The sequence below is a fragment of the Thunnus thynnus genome, chromosome 1 (assembly GCF_963924715.1).
Source record: "Thunnus thynnus chromosome 1, fThuThy2.1, whole genome shotgun sequence".
NCBI classification, from domain to species: Eukaryota; Metazoa; Chordata; class Actinopteri; order Scombriformes; family Scombridae; genus Thunnus; species Thunnus thynnus.
The window spans coordinates 32,054,812-32,081,347 of record NC_089517.1 but is presented as its reverse complement, the minus strand read 5'-3'; the positions used below and the strand labels follow the sequence as shown (position 1 = coordinate 32,081,347).

At 40.2% G+C, this 26,536-nt stretch overlaps 1 protein-coding gene across 1 annotated transcript in view; it reads left to right on the top strand.

Moving 5' to 3' along the window:
* ntrk3b (neurotrophic tyrosine kinase, receptor, type 3b) overlaps positions 1 to 26,536 on the top strand; it is a 180,450-nt gene that overhangs the window by 137,968 nt on the left and 15,946 nt on the right. The window contains exons 12-14 of the mRNA XM_067595824.1: positions 10,026 to 10,156; positions 16,356 to 16,528; positions 18,122 to 18,365. Of these exons, the coding sequence (XP_067451925.1) occupies positions 10,026 to 10,156; positions 16,356 to 16,528; positions 18,122 to 18,365 (548 nt within the window). The remainder of the gene's footprint in view (positions 1 to 10,025; positions 10,157 to 16,355; positions 16,529 to 18,121; positions 18,366 to 26,536) is intronic.

The window sequence follows — 26,536 nt, the reverse complement described above, 5'->3', positions numbered from 1 at the left end:
GATTTATAACCTCTCATGCCTGGCACAGGAGATCTGATTGTGAGCTAATGAATAAATGACAGTGGGCACAAATGAAACTTTCTCCTGATCACCATGCAGCACCTGGAATTGAAAGTCAGACCTTGCATGTGCGACATAACTGTATTTTAAAGATGACAGCTTGACATAGGCTTTACTGAACATCCTCCCCATCAGAAAGCAATATTCTTTTGCCTTTTTAGATCGAATTCTACATGAAAAAGGACAAACTCAACAGCCACTGTAGGAAATGAACCCTAAATTCATCACAAGGTCATAATGGCCACTGTTTTCTGCCTTCGGCTGGAAAAACAAAATGGCTCTGAACGGCTTCTGCCTGTGCCGATCATTTCACTGAAATGAATGTATTCTTTACCCTCAGGACAGGCATGCGGGGAAAGGAAATGTGTATCCATGTGTATAGCTGCAGTACGTGTGTAGGTGTATGATAGTGAAAATGGATCTGTGCATGTATGTGGATGTAGGCATACTGATTTGGGTAGAATCAAATGTCACCTTATTTTCCTATACCTTCTCTGTGGTTTGGAAAGTGTCTTCAGTCAGGGGGCCCTTGGGTGTCCCTGGGGCCCACTAGGTCCCTATTGTCCTGCTGGTCTTGCTCAGCATGATTGTTCTGCAGCATCATGTGTTAACTGAAGAGCTTCACTCAGCTCAGATACAGTACGGCTGCTTTATTGATGGTCAGCCACCAATCCATAATATATTCATTCATTTACTTGAAAGCTTCTTATCCAGGTTGCTGCCAGGGTGTCTCACACACATGCATGCGCGCACACACAAACACACATCTCTCCCTAGTCCAGTCCAGCAGCAGTCACACCAGAGCACACACATCCATAAATTTAAATACACCCACGTTTTTCCTTACCTAACAGTATGTCCATCAGGAGTTTACTAATGTGATGGTCAGTCCCAGTCTGCTTCCACTACCAGCCTTCTGGGTAATTTATAGTGTTCCTCGCTGTCAGGCTCTGCATTCTGAAATCAGCTCTCACAACAAGAGTGAGGAGGAGAAACAGTCTGCTGCTGTCTGCCATGCTGGCTTCTGTTAAAACAGCTGCATTTGATAGAAAATCGCCTGCTGTATGGCTCACACCAGTGATTCCAGTGTGCCTTACCAGATGTTGATTTTCAAGTCAATCCTGGCAAAAAAAAAACAAAAAAAAACCTTCAGTTAAATATTTTTCATCCCACAGAACAGTGTTGGAAAGAGGACAGACTGAGCACACAGTATCTCGGCTGTCAGGCTGTGGCACCTGAGAACAGTGGAACTGCGGCTGTCATTCCCACACTGCAGGAAAAACAAAAAATTACATAAATATCATCCAATTGCAGCTGCCCTCTAGTTGAACCAGCGACCTGCACACATGCAGTTGCACACAGGCCGGTGTATAAGATGAGGGCATTAAGAAAATAAAGTTGTCACTCCAATGCCAATTTAAAAACATGAAGTGCCATCACGGAATTGGTTCATCTTCTGGATGAACCAGTGGCCTCGACTTTCGCTGCGGTAAACAGGCGAGCCGTGACTGATTAGGACGTTCATTGAGATCAGGATTTTTTTTTCCACGCCAAGCTGAAAAAGGCCAATCCTGGGGAAATGTAGCCGCATTAGGGAGATAAAGGCAGAAAGGCAAAGGACAATTCTTTAACCTAATGACAGATCCATATCTAGCCGGATCCGCTGTCTCCCAGCAAGTGGCTTTGTTTTATCACTCAGCTTGCTATTTTAATTACGGATTTGTCACATCCCGCTGGCCAAAATTAGACAATTGCTTTTGATGTTTGAGTATGGCACATAGCCTTTCATTATATCCATGTTATTAGCAATATCACACGTGGACACAGCACGGACAAACCCCCTCTCTGTCCCTTCTGCTTTTGGTGTAACAGAGACATAATTACGCTCAAGGTGATGTTTTTGAAGATGAAAATGTTTCCAGCAGAGACAAGGAGTGACTAATTTGGCAGCTTGAAAGCTCAGCAAATGAATGGAAATGCAGAGCAGATTGATTGAAAGGCAGTTATCATGCACCAAGGCTATGATTCCATGAATTATAGTTTGAAACAGAACAGCCTCATAGGCTAGCCGGTTGTGAATTCAAACAACCTACTTTAATTTGTTAGTCAGAAAGTCTGAGTTCTTTCAGCTCAGACCAGAAAGCAGCCAAATAGAAACTTCTAAGGAAAAAGGAGTTTGAAAAAGATGTATATTGATGCCAGGTGCAATCCTACGAAAACTCGATATAAAATATGCCTAATCCACATCTAAATTCACGGAAGATCCCATCAGCCAAATCTCCAGATATGCCCAAAGAAGTAAGCAGTAAGATGTGTAAACGCAGTTGCTTTTTTCAGTCTTCATACAGTACAACAAGGTAGACTAAGTTAACAGTAAGCACTGAAAATGAAAGAAATTAATGTAAATTAAGAATGTTGGCGTCTGCAAACACATTTAATTGGTTTTCAAACCTTTGCAAACCAGAGAGGTGACAAGAAGCTCAAAACCAGCGAGTCATTAAAAAAAAACATTTCTTGCCTCTTACCAACTAAGAAAAAGTGCCTGAAACAATGTGACTTATCATTTTATTACAAATATGGGACATATTGTTATAGCATGTGTTTTGTACAACTGAACATGACCAATGTGTCTTCAGCATTAACACTGAACCAAGCAGCTTCACATTAAAGTTGAATGTTAAAGCAACACACCCTCATCAGCTCATTCCCACCACTGAGAATGTGGCCCACTAAAAAAAACCTAGAATATTAACATCTTGACTAAGCAAACTTCTTAAAAAATATAACTATAAATGCACTTTTTTGATTTATAGGAACATACTGTGTTTTCTACTGTGTCTGTGGGGACTAGCAGCTCAGGTTGCATAACATGCCTCTCCTCTTAGATGTCAAATATAACTATTTTATGCTGGTAGTCTAGACTTTAAAGACCATCCCCTGGGCAGCAAGTGCAAAGTACTTAGTGCTTAAGTGTACTTAATGCTTACATTTTAATCCAGCAATAACATTGGAGTTGTGCTTAGGGAGAAGCCATTGTCAAAAAGAAATCAATCACAATTTCATCTCTCTATATATACAGTGTGTGTCGCAAGACTCTCTTGTTTATGTCTCAGAAATGGAACCAAAAGTAGTCAATTTTTCCCCCTTAAGAAAATGTAAGCAGGGTGCTGTTAATGGTGATGCATTTTATAGCTTATCTAGGCATACATGCTTATTCAAATGAGCCAGAGTATACTGAGGCTGGGCAGCAGCAGCAACAGCAGCAGGTTAGGAGGAGTTACCCACTGAGAGTCAACAGTAAATGCCGGTGTTCATGTCACAGTTGCCCAACGATGTCAACAGACACAGAACCCCTGTGTTGCACTGAATTTAATGGTGGAAAGCTTTTTGTATGCCATTAGCTGCTGGATGAGTACCTCTCACCTAACTATTAGCATGCTGCACTTGTTGTAGACAGGTTAAACGATAAGTATATTACAATGATCTTGGTTAGATTATGTCCCTTTTGATTTCTTTGTAAATCACAGTGACAAAATATGATCACAAAATCAGTAGAACAGGAGAAAATGTGAGTAATTTTTGCAAGTGAAGAGCAATAATTTAAAGTATGATTTTGTTCTCATGAAACACTTAGACGTTATTTTAATCCTTTGTCTTTGTGTTTGTAGCATTAATCAGAAATTTCATGATTTATAACCATTCATAAGATGCTTGAGTTTCAATAAGTTTTATTATAAATTTCATATAATTCATAATGTTTTATGAGCACTCACTTTTTCTCCTTGTAAGAGGTTCCTTATAAAATGCTGTATGAATTAATTACACTTCCTGACAAGTAACTTTATGTACAAAGTAAGTAAATGCAGAGCAGATGCAGGAAATGAGAGTTTGTGAGGATGAGGATGCATTTTTGATTGAGCCACCCTTTCTCAATGTTAAAGCATTCATCCTGCAAAAGACATGTTGTCAATGACCAGGAGACATGCATCGATCGACACACCACACACACTGAGGAAAGCTGTCAGGCAGAAACACACACATGAATGCACAAAGTTGGCAGGTAGTTGGACAAAAAACACTTCAAAATGAACACACAAACACAAACACTGGGGGAAAGTTGGCTGGTAGTTGTGGTGAAATGCACACACAGACACAGACACAAACACACATAGACACACACACACAGACACAGACACAAACACACATAGACACACACACACAGACACACAGACACAGGTACAGAACAAAGCCCTCCAAACATCTGTGCTCCCGCAGCAGCCTGACCTGACTAGCTGACTAAATCTCAGTGCTGCGTTGTCTCTCAGCCTCCAGGGAGAATGTTTGCTGCCGTTGAGGCCTCAGGTGAGCCGGGACAAATGAATGATGCTGAGCTGCGGGATAGAGATTTAATCTCAGGGTTTTTCAGCGTGCCACTCTGGGTAAATAGGCTGCAGGATGTAGCTTGAGTCCGCCTGCAGAGGAAACTGAAGGTTAACGTAACTTGTCCTCACTGCTGTCGGTCGGCACGCGCTATAATAGCTGCTTCATTCCCATCAGTGCTGAGGACACAGTGGTCAGTGGCTATTTAGCAGCTGAATAAAACAAACCTAGATGGAATATTCACATCCAGGAAATAAGGAAGAGGGGGCAACTGGTACAAATGGAAAGTTAAACAGGTTTTCAATGTTGCTGCATTTGTAGTGGGTACATTGGCGTCCGCTGTAGAAATCCCCATTGTTTCATTAATTTGCATAGATGCTAATTTTTTGTTTTACAGTTGGGCTAAACCAGGCCAATGTAATACAAATCTGTAATCTATTCACCCTCCCACATGGCTAATGGCTGTGATGATAATGTTCTGTTCATATTTAAGTAGTATTATCATTATAGTCAAAATGGGGTCATGCTGCAAGATTGGAGGAAGAAATTATTTGACTCTTGTCACATAGGATTCAAAATATTTTACTCTTATCTTGAAGAACATATTGGCTAAACAGGGTGATTACAAAATATTCAAAACACCAGGATGATGAGAGTGATAATAAATTATTTTAAAATTACATTTTGTCTTTTGTTAAATGCAGTTTAATCGGAGGTGAACATCTGAAATCTACAACAGCATATAAAGCTCTGTTTGCAGTAACTATATACTGATGCCAACATCAATCTCACTGTTACAGTATAGTGTTTCAATATAGCCCAGTGTTATCTTATATTGTTGTCAGCAATGTACAGGGGTCTTGTCAGTCTGGTTCATTGTATCAATCAGTTACAATTGATGTGTTGATAGGCTCTTTTTTGAAATAAAGTTACTGAATGGATTTGAAGAGTTGCCAAATCTAATGACAAAAATGTTGAAAGTGATGTTCTTCTTACAGGCAGAAAAGTGACAGGAGCGTCCTGCTACCTAATGAATAGCCCATTAAACTTTTTAAACATGACTGGCTCACCAATCACTCAAGTGAATAACTTCTATCTTTTCCTTGAGCATAGACACATTCTGACTTTTCTGACCAAAATGCATCCTGTGGTACTGCAGATCATGGTTTGTAACTTCCAGAGTCTTAAAGAGAGTAAAGTAGATTTTTTTAAACAAGTCCTGGAGTAAAAGTGCAACAAGAGTTAATCTAACATCCAGTGCAGGTGGATGTAATTAATGCAATTTAGAGTAGTCAAGGCAAAAATGTTACAATAGCGAATATAGTTTAGCAAATTAGTATACTTCAGTTTAGTTAATTTACATAATGTCAAAGAGAAGAAAAGATATCCTGAGAAAACAGATAAAATGTGATTAAAATGTCCTGTTTGCATGTTTTTGAGATAAGACATCCATATATGAAATATTACATCAGCTCATTGCAAAGGAGAAAATAAATAATATAAAAGTCAAGATAACCAACTAACTTTTACAGAAAAGATAAAATATAGAAAAAATAAATATATTACGCTCCAGCAGTATGTGTTTAAAACACTTATGGAGCCCCCAACTGCTGACAGATGACAACCCTCAATTTTTTTATATTTTTGGCATTTCACCAACTACCTCATGCAGGGAAGCTTAATGACGGGTGCTGCAATAGAATAAGCTTCAATAGCTGGATTGTCAGCATGACAAGCAAGCGGTAGTAAGGCCAACACTGATCCTTGAATAATCATGAATGATGGAGGTGTACAAAGTAAGAGATAAAGAAAGAGATTCTTCATATTATCTTCATATTTCTCAAAGAAAGTACAATAGTAGAGAAGTAGGATTCAGTGGGGAATAGATGTTAAGTAAGCCCGGAAACTCTTCAGGGTTGAGAATTTTTATACAGTTTTCAGCTGAGTGTCAGAGACATTTGCCCTACAAAATCCAGTCAAAACACATTTTGAATTCAGATGTATGTGTATCGACTTATGGATGTTTTTCTCAACTCTTGGAAAGCAGAATTTTAGAGGATGAGACTCTGACAGCAGAAATGTGTTTGTGTCACTGGTGGGGCTCTCACCCGGCAAACTGGCTGCCAACCCTTACAGACACTTCTGATCTACTTTGAAACTGGGACATTTCTTCATATTTAACACTGATTTCAGAAATAGCGGTTTAGATAGTGTCTGATGGAAACACCAGAGGAGCAGGTGACATTTTTTATGAATCACCTTCACAACATGTTCATGACCAGATGGTCTGGTAATTCTGTGGAAATGACAAAAAACCCAGAGGGATGGTCAGACCGAACTTGTCGTCTGTGTCTATGAATCAGGAAACATTTTCAGAGATTACATCATTTGGTGAACTACTTTTGGGTGAAGCCATGACGAACACGGTGAGTCGGGTGGAGCCTCTTACTCCTATTCATTTTCTATGAGAAGCAGCAAATTACTTGGTAGGCAGCACAAAGGAGAATGTTCAATGAAATGAATTGTGACTTAGAAGGGTGAAAAACCATGGGAACCAATCACAAATTTCACATAGCATGTAATGTAATTGTAAAAACGGTTATAGGCTAAAGTTACCCTGTGGAGTTTTGAACCACTAGAAGTGCTATAGAGCAGTGTTTACAAGCGATTAGGTTTGTATTGTTCATTGGTGCAAGGATGCACAAGTACGTGAGCAGTACAATGTGGTGACACAGTATGATATGACAGCAAGCCAAGAAACGTAGTGATACACCAAGAAAGTCAGCGAAGAAGAAGGTTGCTAGCAAAGAAACATGTAAACAATGCATAATTTCAAATATTTCCATAAAACTGGCTTTACAAATGTTTTCTGAGGAAGGATTTCTATTTATCTGTAAGGCCTCAAGGTTACACACAATGTTTTTGGTGAGAAACACTGAGTTTAAACATAAATTTGTTTGTTAACTATAAAACATTTGGGGGCACCTTTAACCATCCAGAATTCTCTTTTTTTTGGTATTCTGATGAGCTTGTATTGACAACAGATGCAACAGCTGATGAGCTCTACCTCATCAGTGTTCTCTCAGAATATATAGTCTTGTTTGTTCTTAAGTCCTCAATGACATATTTTTTATGATACATATAACCACAAAAAAAAAACAACACAAAGAATGCACAGATGGAGGACAAAGGATAAAGATTCAGGAAGTTTACTTGTTAATCAAGGACGTTTTAGACTTGGCTAACGAGAATGTATAGGGAACTCTGCTGTGAGAACAGTGTCTCAGCAGCATCATAGCTTATAGTCAAGAGCCCCGTGAAACTGTGGAAAAACTTCAGCAAATAAAAGTGCAAAATTGTCCAAGGACAGTTCAGCCAATACTTGCTGATATAAAGTACACCACTTTTTTCTTGAGATAAAGGAAAGAACACTGAGCATTGCATTTGTGATGCTACTGTCAAATGTGACTTTAGCTTAATTTTACATGAGATTTAATAATTCATTTTATTATCTCATGGTGCCTCATTCATGTACTGTCTATGGCATGGACTCTGGTACAGTAAAACTTTTTAGTGAAATTCATACAGATATTGGTGAGATTACACTGAATAATCTGTCGAGAGGCATTAATACATGTGTGCCTTCTTTACATTGTTGCCATTTCACTTTATGTACTTTATAAGGAGTTATGGTTCGACAAACATTGGACACTGATTGCAGCCTTTAGAATTACATTAAATTTCCAAGGTTCCACTATAATGATATTTCTAATTTATGATTTATTTTAATATTTAATAACATTGTTTCGACTCCTCACCAATAAAATTGTTATTAAGCTTGCTTCATCTTATTCATATGTCAAAGCAGAGAGCAGTCATGGAGTGCCTCTCATATTATATAAATGTGTTGTTGGAAACTATGTATTCTTCTTCTTTCGGCTGCTCCTGATAGGGGTCACCTCAGCAGATCATCCATTTCCATCTCTCCCTGTCCTCTGTTTGCTGGAAAATATGTATAAATACTGTATAGAAGTGTGTGCACACTTATTGAATCAGTACAGTTTTTATGGTAAACCTATAAGTTGGCATGTGGCAGTAAGAAGTCAACAACTCCTACAGCTCCCCAACTCTCACTCTTCTCTTGTGCCAGTCTCTCTCGACTACTCTGCCTCTTAATCTCATGAGTTTAGTCAACTTGCAAGACAGTTTTACTTGACTAATCAGTGTCAATATAACCTTAAACCTCATTCACACAAACATTGCAAGCAATCAAAAAAAGAAAGAAAAAGGGTCAAAGGTCACAACATCCCAACAGTAGATAATCTCCAAATAATCCTGTTAGAATGAGTTATTAGGTAGGGGAAAAAGAGTATCAAAGGAGACAGGGATGGCTTTATTTTTCTCCTCTCACCATGCTTTTACACAGGAGGGCATTTAACAATTCTGTTCTCATTATAAAATGTCCCCCTGTGTTGTTTCAATGCCAACAGTAAAACCAAGAAATCCAGATAAGAGATTTACAGCTCAGCAGGTCCAGTGTCATCTCACGGTCTATTTGTGCTTTGGAGATTTGAAAGCACTTGAACCCTAATGTTCCCAGTATTCTCTCTTGAGTAGCTTCAAAGTTAGATAAAACGTATTTTTACACAGTGTGACAACATCACATATTCTGTAACTGCTTTATTCAGAACACCACTAAAGCTCTATTACACTTATATTGAGAGAAATATTCAAATATTCAAAATGTTTTTTTTTTTGTTTGTTTTTTTTTTTAACTTATTCACCTTTACATTAAACAGAGAATTTCAGATGTCTTGTGCATCATTTTTTACACACTCCTGCATAATGCAGCATGGCATATTTGGTAGTATATCTTTAGAAACCTTGCCTAGACTTTAAAATACTACAAAGTAGCTTCACCCACAGTGCAGCATGTACAGCTGAAAATACACTGTATATCTGTCTCTGTGATTGTATTCTGTCTCAGTCAGTCTTCCCCTGTTTGATATTCTCTCTCTCTCTCTCTCTCTCTCTCTCTCGCTCTCTCTCTCGCTCTCTCTGTCCCTCCCCTTTTTGCCTAAATTTTCTTTTTTTGTGTTTGTTCCCATGTTTTTGAGATTATGACAAAATATTCATTTGGAGATTAAAAAAAATCCTTCTAAACATATTTTTCTGCAAATGTTGTGCCCTTAAACAGGGGAAATAGTGAGGGGAGAGGGATGAAGAAACTGGTACACAGTTCTCGATTTTACGTCTGTACCGAGTATCAATTATATACAGTACAACAAAATTCACACCTTTTTTTTGTATGAATACACTGAGTCTCAGGACCACAGTTTCCACAACTAAGTCATTCTTCCATGTTTTTCTAAATAATGTAAATTATAGTTAAAAGTTGTAGTTGCATAACCCTGAAAGGAATGACATTATGTTTCTGAAAATTTTAAATTCTAATCTGCCACACACACATAGCATGTTTTTCTGTTTTACATCATGTACTAAAGCATAATATCTGCTGAAAGGTTTTAAAAAATTACTCATCACTATCTCTCTCTCTTTTCTCTCCCTGCCTGTCTGTGTTTTAGTTGTCCAGCATATAAAGCGGAGAGACATCATCCTGAAAAGGGAGTTGGGTGAAGGAGCGTTTGGTAAAGTCTTCCTGGCAGAGTGTTACAACCTTAGCCCCACCAAGGACAAGATGCTGGTGGCTGTCAAGGTACATCACTGTGTGTGTGTATATGTGTGTGTGTTAAAACAGCGTTAAAAGGTACAGCTCAAGGTATAATTTTTGGGTACACTTATTTGCTTTCTTGCCAAGAGTAAAATGAGAAGATTGATACCACTCTCCGTACAAAGAGTGGTATCAGTCTTCTCATTTAACTCTAACAAGACAGCAGATTAGTGTATTTCCCAAAATGTCAAACTATTCCTTTGAACTATAGTACAGGGAAAACATGATTAAAGGGTCACTGGTGGAACTTGGGAAATCACTCTCACTGTTCATGATAAGTTGAATCACTGCCATGTTATATTTGTCAGTGATAGCAATGAGCAAAATTGACATTCACTAGTTTGGTGGGTGAAGGCTCTCCAATCTGGCTCTGGGTGACCCAACCTCTCTGTCTATCCAAAACTTGGTCCCATATGAGCTAAGGGACCAGCAGTTACGGTCAAAAGGAGTTGTGGCTTTGCAGATGTAACAACCAAAGCTAATACCCCAGTGAACTTGATACTTTGTTATAAATGGGGATTCCACCAATTTTACATATCAAAGTCTGTTTAAAAAGTTCTCTAAAGCCTTTTGTGGCTTCAGAGAAAGCTGTGCAAAATCAGATAATTCAAGTGACTTCACTTGAGGCAGCAACGGTTCAGGCTGAAGACTATGAGCCTCATAATGAAAAACATCTGGGTTTGTGGAGTTAGAAATAAGTGAGGTTACCAGACCTGCTCCTCATCTCAGCAGCTTGAGGCTACATTAGCTGCAACTAGCATAACACACCCATATCACTGACTAAACTTTGCATTATGCATTGAGTTGCATTGTGGTAAAGGCTTTAAAAAAGGACAATATCTCTATTTCTGATTGATTTTTATGCTTTCTTGTCCATCATCCATTGTGAGTTCAACAATGTTACAGGAGCGCAATGCTGAATCAGTGCAGTACTCTTTTAAGGGGCCTGAAGCATTTAGAACCATTTCCCCAGTGTGATGGCTCTCAAAGCCTTCATGGTGTTCAACATTATGTTGTGCCTGGCAGCCCCCACAGTGAATATGAGGAAGTGTATGAATGTGAAGCAGGATAATACTGAATAAAAGGTTGCAGACTCAGCAATCCTACCCTGGATAAAATTGCAGTCAGAAAACCACCTTGACCTTGACAGCAGAAGTTAGTGAAAGAGATACAGATGAAGATGAAGATGAAGATGATCTAGTACAGAGGTATTCAATTAAAATTCAAAGAGGTCCAGTTAGAGAAACTTTCTTCAAGTAAAGGTCCAGAACATCATAATGTCTAACTTATGCTATGATTCAGTGCCATATATATTGAAGTAACGTAGTAGTTGTATAAATGTCTGTATGTAGCCAACAACTGACTCTCAAATCAGATAAAGTACAATTCAATTATATTTCAACTATATTTATTGTCAGTTTTCACATTGAACTGGAGGGATTATAAGTAATAAGTAATACACTAATAATAAATAAATGTTCTTTTTTTGTTTCAAGTAAAATAAGGGCTGCATTTAAAAATAAAAAAACATGACAGTGTCAGGCAGTAGCAGGAGACGGACCAAATGCAGGACACAGGAGCAGCAGGAGCTGAAGAATAACTCTTTATTCATGATAATTCAAGCAAAGCTGAACAGGACTGGAAAACTGGGCACAGCAGAACAAACAGAGCAGTACAAAATGAAACAAAGGATTCAAAAGGGCTGAACTGAAAACCAGGACTTAAATACAAACTGAACCAATAAAACAAGAAGGACACAAGGGCAGGCTGGGAGACAGGGAGCAGGGCAGGGCTAACAAGACTGATGCAGGGCAGGTGTAGAGGAAAGAGCAGGCCGGGGAAAAAAACACAGGGCAAACAGAAAACCAAAACCCATATACACATGAATATAACTTATATGTCACATTGTTAAAGTGTGTTAAAGTTAAAGAACTCAAACATACATTACTATTGATGTAAACATGAAACAATAAGTCTGTCAAGTGGAGTGGCCGTGTATTAAGGTAGCATGTAACAACAAAAATAGGACTGAAAGACAACTTTTGCTCTTTTGTTTCTACAAGGGTCAGTGTGTAGCAAGCAACAGTCCTCAGTCACATTTAACTTACTTAAGAAAACAACTAGTGTGAAAACTTCAATTTCAACTCTAAAGGCCTACTGCCACTCAGTCCAGTTCAACAAACAGGGAAAAAGTCTGAGTGCCTCTGGTGGACTGGTGTAGGGACATCAAGCCAGACTGGGACAGAATCATGACAAACAGAGAGCTTTTGAAAAATGCGCATCGTAAAATAAGGTGCTTTTTGAAAAGTGAAATAAAACGTGTAGCTTGAGTTTCCCTTTTTCTTCTTTTTTTTTTAACTCCATTTCACATCTTAACAGTCTCAACCAATTTTATAAAAAAACAATCTCATCACAGCTTAACCACTGAACAGCTTTTACACCTTTTACACCATTTTCTCTTTCTTTACCTCTTATATCCCACTCCCCCGATTTCTCTTGTTCAGTGAGAGAAGTGAGCTCTAGCTTGTCCTGCCAGGATTTTAAGTCTGAAATGTGTTATAGGAATCTGGTGGATCGATCATATTGGGCCCTTAAATTGTTTATTTTCTGTACCCTCAGTTCGGATTAGAGTGGGTATGTTTGCACAAAAGATTTGGCTTTGTCTCATGGTGACGCTTCATCCATTCTTGATTAAAAGCTCTGTTTTTGCTGTCTACTGTCCTCTTTTTAGAGCACACCACGTGAAATTACTTTCCTGTGACTCATTTATATGTCTGACTGACAGTCTCTCATCTCGTCTCTCCCCTGTGTGCTTATCAGAATGCACAGATTTGATTGGCTGAATAGCATCACATGAGATGATTTAGAACACATTCAATTGGTCTGTGAGTTTCCTGGGCCAGTAAACCAGTGCCGTAAAGGCTAGAAAAGCTGCGCTGGTTAAAATAGAAATTCTCTGTCAATATTTAATAATTCTCATTAATTTATCAGTTATGCTTGCGGACATAACAGTGAATGCGGTCCGCATATTAGTGACCTTGGATCTGGTGTTTGGCTGTCATTTTCTTTTCTTAATATTACTGGATTAACAAAAAAGAATGTTTCCTCCTCTACAGTGAGCTCTTTATTTTTAAAACACAATGCAATGTGCATTTTCATTTTAACATGTCCCTGTCTGTGATAAAGAAGGAAGAGGCCCTCTGAATACACTTAAAGGTCAACAAAGAGAAAATTCATTGCTTTCCCTCAGTTTATTGTAGTCGAGCACTTGAAGGTATTGTTTTGGAGGGATGCCCAGACAAGAAACATTTCCTTAAGAGTGCGGTTTGATTTGGTAATAGAATTTTATGGCCATTTTACTTACTCTGCCATACATCTCAACTACCTCCAGCACTTCACTGCAAGAAGAGAACAAATGAGTGAAATGTATTTCCATCCCAAGGTCTTTCCATCTGTAGTAACGTCAGCAGCAGGCTGAGAAAGCAGGACTCAAGGCCAAGGAGATCTGAAGCCTGTACTATGAAGCAGGATTTGAGGTTAGCAAGGTAACTTCAGGTTTAATGCTGGGTTTTCAGGGTTACGACAGTGGTCACCTTTTACTGGGGTACTTCGCCATGGTAGTGATGCCACACTTGGAGCAGGTTAACTTCAGAGGATAAAAACCTGTAAACACCCCAACCACTGACCAATCAGATCACTGGAAAAAAAGAGTCATCATTCTTACAGGATTCCGAAATGGACAAAAGGCCTGAGTTTAGAATAAAATGACAAGTACTGTAAAAAGGAGCAATATACAATATATTTTTATAGGTCATTAGAAACATTTTATTGTTCCAGACTTTCTATTTCCACTCTGGTTTTAAAACAGATCTTCTAACAAATGGAGAGATCGTTAACGACACTAAACACATAATGATGATTTAACTGCATTTTAAAGTTTGCAAAGTTTGTTTTATTCCTGGATTGACAGCTGACAGTGTCCATGATTTTACACTCTGATTCCATCACCGCAGCTCGGAATTACATGAGACAACTGTCTGATGATAATTGGAAATAAAAACAAAAGATTGTCATTTATTAGAAAAATAATCCAACCGCTGTTAATTGGCTCCCATGATTATAAATGTAACATTTGGGTCAGACAGACCTCATCAGTCATTAACTACTTTTCCACTCCTTGCTTCGGTAGCAGAAACTAAATAGCAAAAAATACTCACTCTATACTTAAGTCATATATAATAATTCCTACATGTGTTTTAAGCCTTAGCCAGCTAACGAAAGGATAACCTGGTAATGTTGAACTTGCTTCGTAGTAGAGGCCCCAGGAGAAGCAACCTGCTGTATTTCCCTGTTGCTGATGAAGTGTCAAGAGTCTTGTTTCCTCCTCCAATAGATGCAACAATAAGGCATGTCATTACTGTTACTTGATTTTTCCCATCAATATTTGATATTTCACATGTACTCCTCTTCAAAGGGGTTCAAGTTATTCCCCGCTTGATCGTAATTACCAATCAGATCAATTTGTTTTGTGTACAGTTGTTGCAAAGCTGCAGCCAGCTGCACTGGCACACTCCCAGTAGGGATTACTGGCCTTAAAACTATGTACAAGATTATGAGGTGGATATACAAGTATGTAATGCATATCCGCCTACTGTGTACACTAAATAATAGAGAACATGCAGTTCAGTCAGGGCAGACTAGTTTACAGTTTCACAGAAATACAACAGAATTTGGTGGAGACTCAGTGTTGTGTTTACTGCCGACTATCAGGAGAACCCATTAACTGAACAGTAACTGATTTACTGATTCATTATCTTCACTATTTCCATGGAGTCTTGGTGCTGGTGGTGGTGGGGATGGAAGTGAAGGCGGGCAAACAAGATAATCAACAGCAGGGACAAAAGGGGGCAGACATTTGGGCATGAAAGGGGTCCAAAGGATAGTGTCTGGATCCTCCAATCATGACAAAACTTGTTATGCGTACAAATTTGATTCAAACCAAGTGGGGGGGGGGGCGGGTGGCACTAATTAGATTATGCAGGAGAAAGAAAAGGAGCATGGGGCGTAAGTTAGCATAAGAGGGAAAGTGGTAAATGAAAAAAGATGTCAGGCAATGCAGCACAATTCAGGAGCCAGACATTATGAAGGGTTCGACTCACAAAGATGTGTTTTTGGATGGACTGGAAGTCCAGCCTGAACCAACCAGGGTAGGAGGCAAAGTTTTGATCTTTAGCCTCACAGAGGCCAAAACTAATGTTGCGTTAAAAAGGTCCTTGTCAACTTGTAAAGTAAAACAAATGTCCACCAAAGTGGTGAACTTGTTTTGTTTCTACAAATGAACAGCTAGCAATGAATGTACAAGTCTTAATATAATAACATTACTTCTATTTATCTGTTAGTCCCTGACAACAAAAACAGGAGTTAATGCCTGGCTTCCATAAATAACAGAATCACCGGATTTACCATCAAACAACTGACTGTCACAATGGATTGTAAGATACTTAGAGCTTCAAAGGATACACTGGCTGATTCCTCCAAAGTCAGACAAAAGAAGGCTGCATTTTCAGAGCCTTTGGACAGGCGCAGGCATTATCAGCTCATTAAGACTGCCCCAACCATACTCTAGGCCATATTCAGACCAAAACAGGCACCTCTGCAGGGTTGTGCAGAGGTATGTGGGAGTGTGGGCATTTTTATTTGTAACCGCCTTGAAACAATCAGAAAATAATGTGAAATTTCTCCCATTCATCGGCTTTCTCACTACCACCGCTCATTCTGTTCATTCAGTCTCTAGCTTGCTCGACCACAGCTCTCTCTCTCTCTCTTCCTCTCACTCTCTCTCTTTCTCTTTTTCTTTCATCTTTTTCGGGAAGCCGTCAGCAAAGCACCTAACTTTACTTTTAACGTTATCAAACTAGGACAATTTCCTGCCCTCTTCCAAGTAATGTCCTTCCTAGCGTCCTCCTTTATTTATTTGTACAGCTCTGATCAGCCTGATCACCGGCTATGATTGGCTACCGCAGCGTGACATCAGGTTGCGTTTCTCCAAAAGTTGATTCTGGTTCACCTGTCAGCCTAAATGTACTACCCCCCATACGAAGAGATGGAAGGACTGGTGTTTTCACTGCAATGCCTGATTTGGTGTGAATTCAGCCTTACACGTGTGTCTGACTTTCCCTTTCAGACACTGAAAGATCCTAACCTGTCAGCCAGAAAGGACTTCCAGAGGGAGGCTGAGCTGCTGACCAACCTGCAGCACGACCACATCGTTAAATTCTACGGAGTGTGTGTAGACGGAGACCCTCTCATCATGGTGTTCGAATACATGAAGCATGGAGACCTCAACAAATTCCTCAGGTCAGTTTTTCCCTGAGGGTTAAGTCAATTTAACCTTAATGTACCAGATTAGTCCTGGTTGAGCAAATTAGAAATTTATACTATGAACAGGCAGTAGCAACATGTGCTACTAGGAGTGTTTTCACTCTGGGTACTGTTTGGGCTTTTATATGGAAGTTTCAATTGACTTATTGCATTTTAAACTTAAGTAAGACATCTAGAGAGAGTCCAAGGAAATTCTTTTTTTCACAGTGTGTCAAATTCCTGCTGCTGATACAATATCCATCCAACTACACAGTTTTGCAGGTTAGCAAATGTGAGTGCTTTAGTGTTTTTGTTCCATAATGTCAGACTGTACCGAGGGAAGTGACCTCTGATAAGCCTCAACAAAAGTGACACAATACCTGTACGGAGAGTGCTTTCGTAATGGGAATCTTTACTGGAGTTGATGTCAGTGTGCACAGGAGCAGTCTGGGATAGAAGTGTGCTATTTCAAATGCGTTGACAGCAGCAGTGTGTGTGTTCTATCTTATTTTTGAAGTTTGAGCGCTAGTTGAAAAGATGACATGTTACGACTGAGTGTGAGTGCGTGCATGTGTGTGGATTTAAGAGTGCGTGAAGACTTTCTGTTGGGAAATCATTCCTGAAATGAAAGGCAGTGTCGCGAATGATGAAATTCTTTCATGCAAGGTGCAAGACGTGGCTGATTTTTGGTCTGTTGGTCCTGTTGGTCACATTTAACAGATGAGATGTGCAGGGAATCAATAGGAATGAATAGGGGATCTAATGTGCAGGCCCAGATCAACCTTCAGATAAATGGAGGGTAGCCTGCATTCATTCCGCCACTACTAGATGTCTATGAAGTAAAAAAGAAGCAAAGACACAAAAAGAGACACACCAAGGAAGAGTACTGCTAATCCTACTGCAGTAGAGCTGTGCGCACACTTAAAGCAAAGAACATTAAATTGAACTAAAATTGAGAGATGGAAGAAGACAGACAGCCTGAGAGAGCAAGAGAGAGAGAGCAAAAGAGCTGTAGCCAGTTCTCCCTGCATGGTGCCCGGTCTGTAATCACAGTGACGAGAAGGTGATGAGAACAGCAGGAACTTCTCACAGGGAATGAGTTCTTCATCGTCACCTAGAAATACGAAGCGGGGAAAAAGCTCTCAACTTGTAGTCAAATTGTTCTGTTAAATGTACAAATTACAGTACCTTGATGAAATTCCTGAGCCTTAGTGATAATTCCTGACAGGCTGGAATACATGAAAATGTAGCAAAACCTGATCTAAAACCACAAAGTGACAGAATTAATAACAGTGCAGATACTTGCTGTAACAATTTATTGTTGCAATTAAAGCTGCATGAGTGCTTGCAGGTTATAGTTAATTTATTAATATTTCAAACAGCCTCTCTTTATTATGCTGATTACCCTCAGTGTCTGGATGAGGGTTTATTAGTACTGTAAGGAGCTTTGGGTTATTTGTTAAAGGGGAAGTCAGGTTACAGTCTGCCACGCTGAAAAGGCATTAAAGGTTCCTCATCCATATTAGTGGCCTCTGTTATCAATGTCACTTCATCAGATCAGTCATGTTTACATTATTCTTTGTAATCCAGAGCCCACGGCCCAGACGCCATGATCCTGGTAGACGGCCAACCGCTGCAGTCCAACGGAGAGCTGGGCCTTTCCCAGATGCTGCACATCGCCACCCAGATTGCCTCGGGCATGGTCTACCTGGCCTCCCAGCACTTTGTCCACAGAGATCTGGCAACCCGCAATTGCTTGGTGGGCAACGGCCTTCTGGTCAAGATTGGAGACTTCGGCATGTCCAGGGACATCTACAGCAGTGACTACTACAGGGTAAGGCGCTGGCCGTAATCATGCTGCTTCTTGTAGGTTTTAATACTAGGAACAGATAGCATAACCATTTGTGGATTCAACCTGGAACAGACCTGACAAAGCAAAGTCTTATCACAAAAAGTATATTTTAGTTGTAGGTGTTCACAATTCTTTTCATTCGGTTTGCAATAGGGACCAAATCAACCTCGAATAAATCCTTCTGGGCTGCTAACTAAGAAAGGTATTTTTAAGGGTTGAAGACTGCTGCTCTCTCTAGTGACATTTTTCGGTTTATATGTTTTTGTTTCCACGTTTTTTTTCGCTTTTTTTTTTTCAAAGGAGCAATAACAGCTCTCCCTCCACAGTGCAGCCCCAGGCCCCCACACCAGCCCAGATACATTCAAGGATGGAGAGGTTTAGCAGTATGGTAGGAGATGAGCCTGCTGAGCCTCCAGCCCGATGCTTAGAGGCTTGTTTATATAGCTTCCGATTCATGTCCTCTCTACTGTTTAACATGATTAGCAACTCTGAATGCCGCAAACCAAGCGGCAAGTGCTGGGCTGAAGAATTTTGCATTTTGCTGAACAAATAAGTGGATATTATGGAGAGATGGCTGTTACATATCTGGCTCTGTTAAACAGCCTGGACTTGTGAAATGACTTTAGGTGCGCCTGATTCCGTTTGCTCAGTGTGACAGCAGGGCCAGTTCGGATTTTGCTGGGGGCAGCGCCAGCAGTTATGAAGTACTTGCCTGCTGGGTGAGCAGCCCTGCACACATAAAATAATTTGTAAGGAAATTTTAGCGAGATGTCTTTAGTGTTTGATACATGGTTCCTCCATACACACCATCTGTGTAGTTATTAAAATCTGAATATTTAGTTTAAGTTGTTAAAGAATTACAGCAGGATTCTGTGTGTGTGTGTGTGTGTGTGTGTGTGTGTGTGTGTGCGTGCGTGTTGTTTAATGCCATTTTGGGATGTGGTTGAGTGTGTGTCAGTATAAGCAATTTTACTAACTGTTGTGGCTCTCAGTGGACATAAAAGTGTCAAGTTGGCAGTGGTAAACAAATTTCAGTGGGAACAGAAAATCACTAGACAGACTTTATTAAAAACAGTCATGCATAATTCTGTGTAAAAATTACTGATCACAGCAAAGCAATTGTGGCTGAGGCTATTAAGACCAAACATAACACAAAACTAAAACAACATAAACATAACAATATAAATTTCAGTATTGTCTTAGTCCAAAATCAGTGTCAAAGCTTCAATTAAATATGCGTGTTGCACATGGAAAACGATTGAAATTACAGAATATCAAAGAACTTCTATGTGCTCTGTGACAAAGCGTAATGGTAGGTTCATTTTCTAGCCACACTTCTGGAATGTAAAATTAAAAGCTTATTATGGGTTAGGCATCAACGATATATAAATACTTCACTTACAGTTGTGGATACTCATCATAAGCTCTTTGTGGAGGAGAATAATTGAATGTTTAGACACTGTCAGCTTCATGCTGGCCAGTTTACAGTACAGCCTGGTAACCATGGCAAATCTTATGCATCTTGTATGTAGTTTACCTGTTAACAGTATGCATGCATGGATTTTTTAGATCCATAATAGAGGGACAATTACTGTCATAGTAATACAGTGCCAGTATGATCCCTGCTTCTCATAGTATTTTGACATTTATGGAGGTGAAATGTTGCTTCTTTGCAGACGATGTCATTCTTCTGTTCCTTCCCACTCTACTGTCTCCAAATGCAGTTTACAACAGCCCTTTCAGAATCTGTTAAACATGGAAACTCTTAGGGCCCTATTCTTGTGCTGGCACAGGGCGTGAAGTGCACTGGCGCACCTGCGAACGGCAATTTTCCTGCAGTGCACTGAGGTCATGTCCTTGACTGCACCAGGTTGGTATCTTGGTGACTTGCTGTACGCCACAATGGGAGGAGTGGCACAGTAGAGGGTGTGGCGATGCCAATCCAGCAGTGCACCGCAATCTCGGTGCCAAGAATGAGTGTGTCTCATGCCGTCTACCACTCACCTGCTCAGAGCAGGCGCACTTATATTGTGTATAATTTTGTCACTTTTTTTTGGTGAAGGCACACCCATATAAACCTCTCTGCAATCACGCAAACCTCCTTTTCCGTGTTTTGCTCATCTTAACACTTTCCAGATAGTTTTTTTCTAGTTATGCCATAAATCCCTGCAAGACTGAATTTTCTTCTTACAGATACATCTTCTTGATGCAGTGCTAGGGCACATCATCAGTGATGTTACAAGGGATCATCAGGTGTTTTGGGTCTTTCAAACATCATACACCAACCGAGGTTGATCAGACCGCGACCTGTGCCCTAGCAGCAACCTTTTGGATATTTTGTCTTTGCTCTCTCTCTCTACATGTGTGTCTAATTAATTGACATATTTTCCATTATATATCACTTTCTAAAGAAGTATATCATATATTAATATAAGTCATGCCAGTAAAACTTGTCGAAACTGGAAAAAATTTTGAGCTGCTGGTATAACTGTGGGTGTACTGGGCAGCTCCCACTTTGTCTGTGGTGCAGAGAGAGCACAGGTGGGTTTCTCTGGACAAGTAATGGATAAAACTGAGTGTGCTTCCTTGTTTTGGCCCAAAGAACAGTTCATCTAATTGTCTCTAAAGACCAAGTCACAGCTGATTTAGCAGGCACATACTGCTCTGCTGGAAGATTAAATGGTTCAGTTGATTGTTCTTGTATGTGAGTGTCTGTGAAGAAAAGAGTCAGATACAGTATATTAATAAGTAAGTGTCAAGGTGGTGAAAGTGGTTGGAAGTACTCACATGCCAACACAGGTGCCCAATCCCTGAGTGCAGAGCCCCACACAGGCAATATTCATAAGTGGGAAGCCAGTGAGTGATCTTGTCCTTGACACAACACTAGAGACTTTTTCTGGTTGGTCAGAGTGTCTGTGCAGCGGGTACTGGACCTTGAGGTGATAAGGAGAACCTTGGAGCAAATTATGCTCCTCACTGACAGAAAGCGAGTGGTGACTCCACTCACATGGTAACACAGGAGTTAGCAGTAAAAAGTGAAAAGAGGAATTGACCCATCTGAACTGGAAGAAGGGGAAAATGCAGAAATATACATAGTAAAAATGTGTCAAAAAATCACTTAAAATGGCTTAATTTACTTACCACATGTTATTGTGGTAAGTAAATAAAGTGTGTGTGTGTGTGTGTGTGTGTGTGTGTGTGTGTACCCAACAATCAAAAACAAGTACTGTGATTTCAGGTTACTAAATACACATGAAGAAAAAAATAAATAGCTGTTGCTGCAGTGTATTAGCTAGAGGTAGGCCAGATGTAAGGGAACTTTTTCAGTCAAATTTGGTTCCCCCTATCGAACTTGGGTGAATTTATTGAGGAAATTTTAGACAGTTGAATAATTTATTGAATAATTTACTGAGTAAAAACACACACACTGCAGGAAGGAAGGGAGAATATTCTTGCAAATCACTGTGTTGGATTAGGCAGAAACCAGACAAATGGGTTGTAAGAAAAAAGACCTGTGTCAGTTTGAATTCAGGGTGGTGTGTGTGTGTGTGTGTGTGTGTGTGTGTGTGTGTGTGGCATGCCTTGTGTGAAGCTGCACACTGCTGTTTGGTGCGTTGTGATAGCATCACTGCCCGCCTACACAGAGGAATATTGACAGAGCCAGAGATAAGGAGCTCCTAACAGTATTGGACACTTTCCCTGTGTTGAGTGATTATAAATAGCAGCGCCCTGCCAAGAACACAATCCTCCCATCGCTGACTAGTCGTATTGACGCTTGTTGCCCTCTGGGACTCCCGAGACATTTGCAGCAGGAGGGAACAACTTCAAGAGAGAGATGAATATTGTCCTAAATCACACCCATCTGTCATACCCCTCTGCTCTTCCAACACTGAATATGCTTTTGTCTTCTTTCAAAAGAGACAACAGCAGAACCTGCGCAGGCCGACAGCAGCACAGGTGCCTGCTATGTAGATGTTTTATACCACTGCCTTACGATATATCAGGTAACGTTTTCCTAAGTTCAGAGAGTGAGGCACTGAATTATGCATGTTTAGGTAGGTATAAATGACAGTGAGTGCTCTGAAAGTGCTTATGAATAAAAGGTGCAAAAAGTAAGACTGAGTGGAATATAGGTTTTTACCAGAAATGTATCAGGGAGAGCATCTAGAGGACAGATGGAGAAGCTCGTGCAGGGTCTCAGATGACCTGCAGCTCTTGTCAAATATCATTATTAGATATATTATTTTCTCACAGTGTAGTGACAGGTTTCTTTGGATTGCATATCCCCTTTAACACAGAATGGAGTTACTAGTACAATATGCATTGCAGTGAATTTGATGTCTCTTGACAGCTAATTTCCCTTTGTCATTTTTCTTATGCATGCAATTGTACAATATTCATTGGTTATGTCAAATCAGAATCCAAAAAAGCTGCTCCCCGGTTTGTTGCAGTAATTAATTGCAGCAATTTGCGTTAGAGTTCTAGAAAGCTACAGGTACTCTGCAATTTTAGATGCTGGTTCTAGATAAGGAGAGAAATGGCTTCAAAACAACTCAATACAGCCAAATTATGAACAGTGACATAGGTTCTTCTCAGAGGATAAGATGAAGAGGCTTATATTCTCTACTTTTTTGCTAGAGAATATTAAAAATTCCTCAGACTTTTCTCCAGAGGCTTGGTTTCAGCCTCAGTGTTTTCATTTAGCAATGGCAGAGTTTTGTTCTTCATTTCTATGAGTGTAACACTGTCTGAATGTAAAGCAGGATGGTGTTGAGAAAAAGCATACGTGTCCAGTTAACCTCAGTTGAGTAAAAGAAGTCAACAATAATTACAGTCTTAGTATAGTTATATAGTTAACTTTAACATTTGGGTAGAAAATACAAACGTTTTAAAGCCAGAATCTGCATTTTTGAATCACTGACTAATGACTATCAAACAGTGTAACAGTGTTATAATCTAATGACTCAGTTTCAAGGACTTAGTGTTCTTTGTGCCAAGAAGCCTCTGCTTACCTGCGCTGCTTTGCTTTGAAGAAAAATGGTCCCCAGGTTTCTACTGTTTCAAGGATCAAACAGATGCTCCTCTGCTGCATTATTTATCAAGCACAAGCTCCTCAAAACTGTATGCAGCTTTGTGCTAATGAGTACACAGGCCATATTTATTACTGCTGCATGAAGGAATAAAAAAGTCTGTTTTGCCTCTCCCCTTGGGCCATGACTTTTTTTCTCTCTCTCCCAGCACTGCTGTCTTACATGATTATTCTCTTATGGAGTCATAAATCTTAAGAAATAAAGGTTATGCTACTGTTGACCTCAGGGGAAATTTGTGGCATTAGATTGACCATAAAAAAGCAGTTTCTGCTGTCTTTAAAGGACGGGCTCACAATTTTTCAAGTCTGTTCTTCATATGGAGGATGTCTGACAGCAGCTGGGCAGGTGCAAACCTGGCAAGGCACCAGGGCCTGATGACATTCCATCCATCCATCCATTCCATCTACTCCATCATCTGGGAATCCTACAGGACAGTATCAATATCCACCCTCTGGAAAACATCCACCATTATACCAGTACCAGAAACCCCACCCCTCTAAACCTAACCACTACTGACCAGTCACCCCAATAGCCATGAACAGCCTAGAAAAACTGATCATGTGCTCCATCCTACCAGCCATCAGACAACAGCTGGACCCATATCAGTTTGCCTACAGGGCTCACTCCCTCCTCCAACATCTAGAATCACCTGGCAACTTTGCTTCAATCCTCTTTATCAACTTCAGCTCCACATTCAACACAATTCAATGCCACCAGATGATAAAGAAACTCCACCACATTGACATCCCTCCACTCCTCATCCACCGGGTCCACAACTTCCTCAGCAATAGACCAAAGGCTGTAAGAATAGGCAGAGTAACATTATCAGCCATCATCACCTGAACCCCTCAGGGCTGTGTCCTCAGTCCCTTCCTTTACACCCTCTACACAAACGACTGCATCAGCCCTTCACCCATCACCACATACTACAAATAGTCTGATTACACTGCCATACTGGGACTACTCAATGACAATAACTCCATCACAGCCTATCAACAATCCATTTCTCATTTCACACAATGGTGCACTGACAAATACCTCCGACTGAACATGGACAAAACAAAAAAAAACTGCTCATTACCACATCAAACAAGCCCCACACTGGACTGAACCCCACCTCCACCCACAGCAAGACAGTAGTGCAGATCAAGAACTTCAAATATCTTGGACTCACTTTAGACAATAATCTCAGCTTTGATCAACACATCACTGATATCCATAAATTATCTCAGCAGGGACTCCACGTCATTCGCAAACTCAGAGCACTTTCTGTTGGTGCCACCTCTTGTGGCTTTGCAAAAGCATAATCCAACCCATCCTGTTGTACTGTTCCCCCTGTTTCTTTACCATGTTAGCCATCTCCAATAAAAACAAACTTACCAGGATCACCAATGCTGCCTACAAAATCATCCACTCCCCTAAACCCTATCTCTCAGACATGAATGACAGAGCCATCACACCTCAAGCGAATGACACTGATCAACCCCTCAATCCACACCTCACACTACTGCCGTCAGGCCATAGATACAGGACTATAAAATGGAGAAGAGTTTTGTCCCTCTTGCCATAGCAGCACTGGACAAACTGCCTCGCTGACAGTGTACAGATCCAGAATCATCTGTGGGTGTGTGTGCAGATACATGTATATGTGCTGCGATACAGGTGGGGGAATGAATGTTATGTGTTTATGTATATCGGTGTGTTTGCAGTGTGGCTAGCTGTATATTTCTGTGTGGAATATGTACAGGCTGTGAAAACATATTTCCTTTGGGACAATAAAGACTATATCTATACATTTATTTAAAGATTTATCTGAAGCTAACACGAAGCTTCAGCCATCCAAATGAGTCAAATCAAGAAGATGTCTTTCAACAATTACAGTTAACAGTCTTTTTAGTACCAAAGGCCCTCTTTTTTTACTTTCATTGTAGCTCAATAGGGAAACACTGTCTAGGGAAACTTTTTATGCTAAAAAGACTGCAAATGTGGTAGTTATCCACTTGATATGACTAACTCAGACTGCTGAAGCCTCATATAAGCTTCAGATGAACTTTCAAATGCCTTTTTGCATAAAATGACACACACTGTGGACACACTGTGGATTTTGTCCCCTATCATTTTCATTGAAAGGACATTTGAAGGGGATCTTTTGATAGCCAGTATGAACAGGATGAATGATTACAGCAAGGAAAACCTCTTTCAGTGTTCATATAGGCACCTGACTGTGTTTTAACTTTAGGCAGATTTTTTTTAACTTTAGACAGAGCCAGTATAGCTAATTCCCCTTCCTTCCAGTCTTTATGCTAAGCTAAGCAGAAAGAAGCTCAGAAAGAAAGCAAATAAGCATACAATATTTCCCAAAGTATAAAACTATTGCTGAGGAGCTACCTATACACATTGTATTACACAAGTCAGTCTGGAGAGCTAGGTGCTAAAAATGTGAATGTAAAATTGCATGATAGCAATTGTGTAGTGTGTGTGTGTATTTTGAAAACCTTCAGAAACTTTCACCACCCACCAGCATGCAGCGGCCAGAGTAGATACCACTTTATCTCCACTTGGCAGCAGCGCAGCAGGTAGAAACCTAATGGGCATCATAGCCTCTAAAAGTGAACTTGTGTTCGCCGCTGTTTGAGCTGGGGGAGCAGAGATAGCAGTGTGGTTAAAGCAGGGAGAGAGAGTGTCTAGATGGTTATCAGGGCCCTTTAAGATGTCTGGGGCCTCCCAGGGCTCCCTGCAGGCCGCAGAGCGCCCATCGAAGAGCCCAACTGGGCCAGTAATCTTTCCCTCTGCCATGCTGCTGTGCTCTCCACGCCGTTAATCCAATCACTCCCCTGCCACGGTGGGACAGGCAGAGAACTAATCCAGTTTACACAGCAACAAAAAAAGCCCCAGACTCATTCCTCACTCCCCGCAGAGCATTGCCAGCTTCTCGATGTGACATTGAGTGAGAAAGATGAGGATAATTACAGGGGCAATTATTTTATTTTTATTATGTGTTCAGCCTTTTTTCCCCTTTTCCCCTATGTTCCAAGCTAATTACCATGGCCTTGTCACAAAAAC